Raw genomic sequence first — 6,210 nt, 5'->3', positions numbered from 1 at the left:
CAGACGGATTTCTCGATTATCAAAAAAAAAAAAAAAAGATATTGATCAGTTCAAGGCTGCTCCCTCTTTTTAACGATGCAAGTTCAAAGTTACTTAACATCAGAGTAACCAAATTAATTGATAACTTAAATATATGGACACACAGTGCACTTATTTCATGTATCAAGAGAGGATTGTAATTCACTAGAACATAAGTTGATAGCACTTAGCAGTCAACTAATCAAATACCTCTGGCATCTGAATTTCTGCAGAGTTCTCTTTTTCTGCTTCGGCGTGGCTTTCATAGCGTTGAAGTACTTCTGTCAGACTGGAAAAGATATTATCAGATATAAGGAAAATATTATGGGGAGCAGATCAATTTGTATAGGTTTAAACTTAAGACTGCACCAGAAACCAAACATATTTAATGGTGTTCAATCTCTTTGGGCATTAGGCACTAAACCATCGAAAATACTTCCGGATAACAAAAATGAAGTCATCTTCTAATTAATAAGGTATAGGTTCAAGGGGGAGGAACCCAAAACTAGGTTCCCTAAAGTATACCCTATATTATAGAAAAGTTTGAGAAATGGCAACCCTACTATATCGCTAAACTACAAGTTAGCGCAACGGCCAAAAAGTCGTTCCATCTTGTTGCTTGTAGGGTAGAAAATATCTCTTTTGCTTTCCCTACGTGTCTCAAATTGGATTTAATTAGTTTCTCCCTTTGAGCAAGTAGTACTTGGTTCGGCCTTGTTTGTGTTACATTTTGTGATCTTTTACTTCAGTCTGCATTTTTCGGATAGCGGAAACTTGATGTTGATATTAGATTTTATTAAATAAGGTATAATTAGATAATGCAAATATGAGAATATTCAAATATGATATAATTAGATAAGTGTAGATATGAGAATATTCTCTTATCTCTATAATTAGGCAGTCAGGACATTGTCTAATATTTATTAGTTTCTTTCCTTATTTACATTATTTGTAAGTTGTAACAACTATTTAATCCTATTAACTTGAGGGAATAATCAATTAATTCAATTTTCAATATCTCGTCTTATATCGCTAAACTACAAGTTAGCGCAACGGCCAAAAAGCCGATCCATCTTGTTGCTTGTAGGGTCGAAAATCTCTCTTTTGCTTTCCCTATGTGTCTCAAATTGGATTTAATTAGTTTCTCCCTTTGAGCAAGTAGTACTTGGTTCGGCCTTGTTTGTGTTGCATTTTGTGATCTTTTACTTCAGTCTGCATTTTTCGGATAGCGGAAACTTGATGTTAATATTAGATTTTATTAAATAAGGTATAATTAGATAATGCAAATATGAGAATATTCAAATATGATATAATTAGATAGTATAGATATGAGAATATTCTCTAATCTCTATAATTAGGCAGTCAGGATATTGTCTAATATTTATTAGTTTCTTTCCTTATTTACATTATTTGTAAGTTGTAACAACTATTTAATCCTATTAACTCCAGGGAATAATCAATTAATTCAATTTTCAATATCACCTCTTATTCTTCTAATTTCTCATGGTATCCGAGCACTGGCTTTAGCCCTCTCTCTGAATGTTCACATCTTTTTTGGTAAAAGAATTTGAGAGTAAAAAAAAACGGAGGAATCAATTAACTTGTTGCTAAAACAACCATATCAAAACGCTGTCGAGTCTCAACTCTCTCTTTCTTCGTGTCCTTTAAATTTTATCCAAATTCCTATATTTCCTTTTCTCCTCTTATTCTGGTATAATTGGTTCTCTTTGTTTTTTCTGAATATTCGTCCAAAGGAAAAAAATCATTCTTACATCTGGTTCTTTACATCTTTGATTCTCAAATGTCAAACTCTCATATTTGTTAAAGACTCTAACTTCTTTGTTTCCTCAGTACTTTTTTTTGTGGGAAAAAAATGGGTTATAGACAAATTGATAATCAGACTTCTTAAAATGTTATGTCATTTGTTTCATCTACACTATCTCTTGTAATTACTACTATAAAGTTAGATGGTAGTGGTAATTACACCTCTTGGGAAGCCTCTGTAGAATTGTGGTTCATAGGTCAAGGATTTGAAGATCACTTACTCAAAAATAGTAATAATATTGGATTGGGTTGTGGGAGACCTAATCTCAGTTCGTGACCAAATCCTTCCTAGCCCATATGTTCCTACCTTGGAAGAAGTATTTTCAAGATTTCTACCCATCAAATTTGCACCACCAGAGGTAAATTCCTATAATGCATCTATCATGCTTGTCTAAACTAACAATTTTCAAGGTGGATACAGAAAAGAAAAGTGGAGGAACAATAAACGTTGCACCTATTGTAACAAGGGAGGACATGTAAGAGAGGATTGTCATCTTGTCCTCTTACATTGCACTCATTGTAACACAGGAGGCCACGTAAGAGAGGAATGCGAGCTTCTTCATAGTAAGCCTTCATGCAATAACGATCGTCCTCAACACACAACAAAGTGAAGGAACAATAAACGTTGCACCTATTGTAATAAGGGACTATGTTGCGCGGACTCTTCATTTTTGCTGCCGAACCCGTCTCGACGCGACACTGGTGCGGGTGCGGGGTGCGTGTCGGATTCGGTCAATCCGATCCGGATACTTTGACCAAAGCCGAGAAAAAAATGGGGAAGAAGAGATCAATTTCATGGCCAGCGAAAGTTGACGACGACGAAGTTGTCACAAGGTCTGGCTGCTCCATGGAAAAGAATAATGAAGAGGCAAAGCTTACAAAAATAGAGAAGAGAGCAGGCAGATCTTTTTCTTGTACAAGAACATAGAGGAGGCGAAGGGCTCCATGGGAAAGAACAAATAATTCAAAGTTTTTTTCTTGAAAAAGAAGAAAGCTAGCTTTTTTTCTTGAAAAGTAAAAAAGTAGGCTAGGGTTTCTTGGGAGAAGAAAGGACAATACACAGAACTTTAATGAATTGTACTACTATCTAATTTAACTTAGGCTATATATTATTTCTTTTTTATAATAAATAAAAGGAATTATAATTTTTTTAAAATTAATTAGTAACAAGTAATTAATTTATACTTTTAAATTTGTATATCTATAAATTGATATGCTTTTAAGTATAGCGTTTTACAAAATATTTAATATTATTAGTACTATTAGTATTATTATTATTATTATAACTATATTTTATAAAATTGAATAATTTTAGCCGAATCTCTGCACCCGTATCCATACTCGGATTCGCACCCCCGAATCTTAAAATTTAAATTTTGCCGAATTCGACTCTCGGATTCGCATCCGTCTCGGATACCCGCACCCGAGTCCGAGCAACTTAGATAAGGGGAGGACATGTAAGAGAGGATTGTCATCTTGTCCTCTTACATTGCACTCATTGTAACACAGGAGGCCACGTAAGAGAGGAATGCGAGCTTCTTCATAGTAAGCCTTCATGCAATAACGATCGTCCTCGACACACAACAAATGTGGCTCATGATGGAGATGGTATTCTGCCTACACCTGATGTCAGGGATGGATCATCTCAATCTATCATTTTAATTGGAGAAAACTATAATGACTACCTTCCGTACGAAGCATTAAGGCAACATTATCAACCTCATCAGTTGCTTGCACAGTACAACCTAGTAACTCATTTCTTGTCTAATCACCTCCCCCTAATACTTCTTTGGTCTACTTGTACATCTCATGAAACCATCTATGGCCAACCTCTGACACCTCCGCACTAAGCTATCAGTGCATCTCCTCTTCACATGTCGAACCATCTCATTCTTGCTTTCCCACATCTTTTCCTCCACAAAGCTACTCCCAAGTCCCACTTGATCCTGGATATCCTCATTTCTAATTTTATCTCTCCTGGTATGCCCACATATCCAGCGCAACATCTTCATTTCCGCAACTTGCTAGAAAGCAAGTTGAGAAAACAAATACCAAAGCAAACAAACAAAGGGAATTATTTTTTAACCTGATGATCAAATTTTAGATTCACTTGAGAGAAAGGTTTCCACAAAGAAGAAAAAACAAGCTTCTATGGTCTTTATTGTAGAAGGCCCCTTCTAAGCTAATGAGCACATTAATGATAATGCTTATAATTAAGACAAATCTTCCTAATGATTCTCTTGTGCATGACTTCCTCATTTTGTTGTAAAAATGAAGAATTTCTTCTAAGGGGAGGATTATAACCCAAACCGACACTACTACACCTACAACACAAAGCAAACTTAAAATTCTTAAAAGTTGAGATGAATTCCAAAACACTTATTTATTAGTTTTAAATATACCAGACAGAATTCCATGGTATAATTTGGGATCTTAGGAGAGATTTTGACTCTACCTGACAAACATATCAAGAGGAAGAATAGGAAAGGGCCCTTACATTTATTTGTGACCTCTGAGGAGCTGTATGAGGTGAAAATCTCTCAAATAGTTTTGTAATAGCGATGGGCACAGTGATGTTATCATCGACTATGATTATCTAACAGTTCAAGTATAGTTAATATAGTGGAAGCACAATCAAAATATGGTTTTTGGGGGTGGAATTTATGTAACCCATCAGGTTTATCGTTTTTCTAATTTCTTTTCTGGACAAGTATGAAAGATTACCTTTTGATTTACCAGAAGCAGAAGAAGAATTAGTAGCAGGGTATCAAACCGAATATTCAGGTATAAAATTTGGTTTATTTTACATTGCTTCATATCTGAATCTACTAGTTTCTTCATTATTTGTAACAGTTCTTTACTTGGGAGGTTGGAATCTTTCTAAAATTAGTAGCAAGGTATCAAACCAAATATTCAGGTATTAAAAAACCACTCATAGCTAAGCAAAGAAGTTACGAGCACTTTAATTACTTTTTATTAAGTGTGAATCATTCAATGAACCTTCGAAAGAGTTCATCTCATGCTACACACATGTTGGAATGGTAGCACGAACGAGAAATGGAGCTTGAATCTCATTTAGGAAGCCTTGGATTATAATGTGAATTGGTTCATTATAATGCTCGAGATTCCTTGAACATCTAAGTCGTGATTATCAAAAACAAAAAGTACAAAAAGCTCTAAGGTTTGTTGGGTTTCAGCGCAAATAAAGTGTGGGCTTTAATGAAGAAAGGCGCAAAGGGAGAAAAAAATACAAATATGTTAGTTTAGTCTAAGACTAATAATTATAAGCATGAATGACAAATAATATGAACAAAGAAATTGAATTATTTTTACAATAAAGTAAAATATCAATTGTATAGTGTCACCTCTTCAAAAGAGGCTCATTGGAAGAGAAAAGTATGTCTTACAAATCTTGATGACGACACTAAAGCGCATTAAGCGAGGCAAAGCGCTCAACACATTTTGAGCCTTGTTTCGAGGCTTAAGCACACCTTTGATAACTTTGCATCTAAGGTATTTGTAGAAGTAATGTACTATATTCGTATGTCGCATTTTGATGACTTTATTATCTTAGATAATGATTGTATCTCAATATTTATTGATGGTAACTATTTAAATTCAAGTGTAAAAAGAGGCTTATGTGTATTATTTCGTGTTATTTCAACCAAGGGAATCTGGTGTGGCCTTCATTATGATTTGCCTAATAATTTGGTTTTTTATCCTTTTGAAGTAGATAAGCTGAGCTTGAGGATGAATCCTTTTTATGAGAAAAAGAATGATATGATTTCATAAGGTCAAGAATAATCAAGAAGAATGTTGACTCATGCTAAAATCAAAAGTATTCATGGGCTGTTGCATGTTTCAAGATATGGTTAAAAGATGCTTAGAAAGCCATATTGAATAATGTTGCGATCTCAATGACCCAACTGGAGATTGGGTTGCGGGAGGGGGAGTGCAATTGCCTAGACTTTGGGTAAAAACTCAAGTCTAGTATATTACACTAACTTTGGTGTTCCTTTTTAATGTTGGTGAAGCACCAAAGAGCTGCTTAAAAAACCAATGTAGGAATATGAACACAAACTCAAAGTTGACTAGAATTGATAATCCAACTTGACGCACTGGGGAAATTTATTGAGCAAGTGTGTCGTGCTAGAATGTTGGCAAAACACTGCAAGTAACTTGAACTAATGCAGACATTGAGCCACATAAATTGAAGCTTACTGAAGTTAACAATTCAACCCTATGCATTAAGAAAATTTTATCGAGCTAAAGTGGTGTGCTAGTCTCGCGAAGAGGAGAATATTAGTTTGGAAAATTTCATATTTTCTTAGAATAATTAGGGTTGTATATATTGGGGGGGGGGGGGCG

General features: G+C 34.8%; 1 protein-coding gene across 2 annotated transcripts in view; it reads right to left on the bottom strand.

Moving 5' to 3' along the window:
* LOC102605245 (protein MADS AFFECTING FLOWERING 5-like) overlaps positions 1-6,210 on the bottom strand; it is an 11,646-nt gene that overhangs the window by 3,042 nt on the left and 2,394 nt on the right. The window contains exon 2 of one of the 2 annotated variants that reach the window (XM_006360193.2): positions 238-307. In XM_006360193.2, the coding sequence (XP_006360255.1) occupies positions 238-307 (70 nt within the window). Of the gene's footprint in view, positions 1-228; positions 308-6,210 lie in introns of both variants that reach the window. The other variant, XM_006360192.2, reaches the window with a different exon arrangement.

The sequence above is a fragment of the Solanum tuberosum genome, unplaced genomic scaffold, assembly GCF_000226075.1.
Source record: "Solanum tuberosum cultivar DM 1-3 516 R44 unplaced genomic scaffold, SolTub_3.0 scf00314, whole genome shotgun sequence".
NCBI lineage: Eukaryota > Viridiplantae > Streptophyta > Magnoliopsida > Solanales > Solanaceae > Solanum > Solanum tuberosum.
Note: the sequence above shows the minus strand (reverse complement) of the source record. Positions and strands in the feature narration are given on the sequence as shown.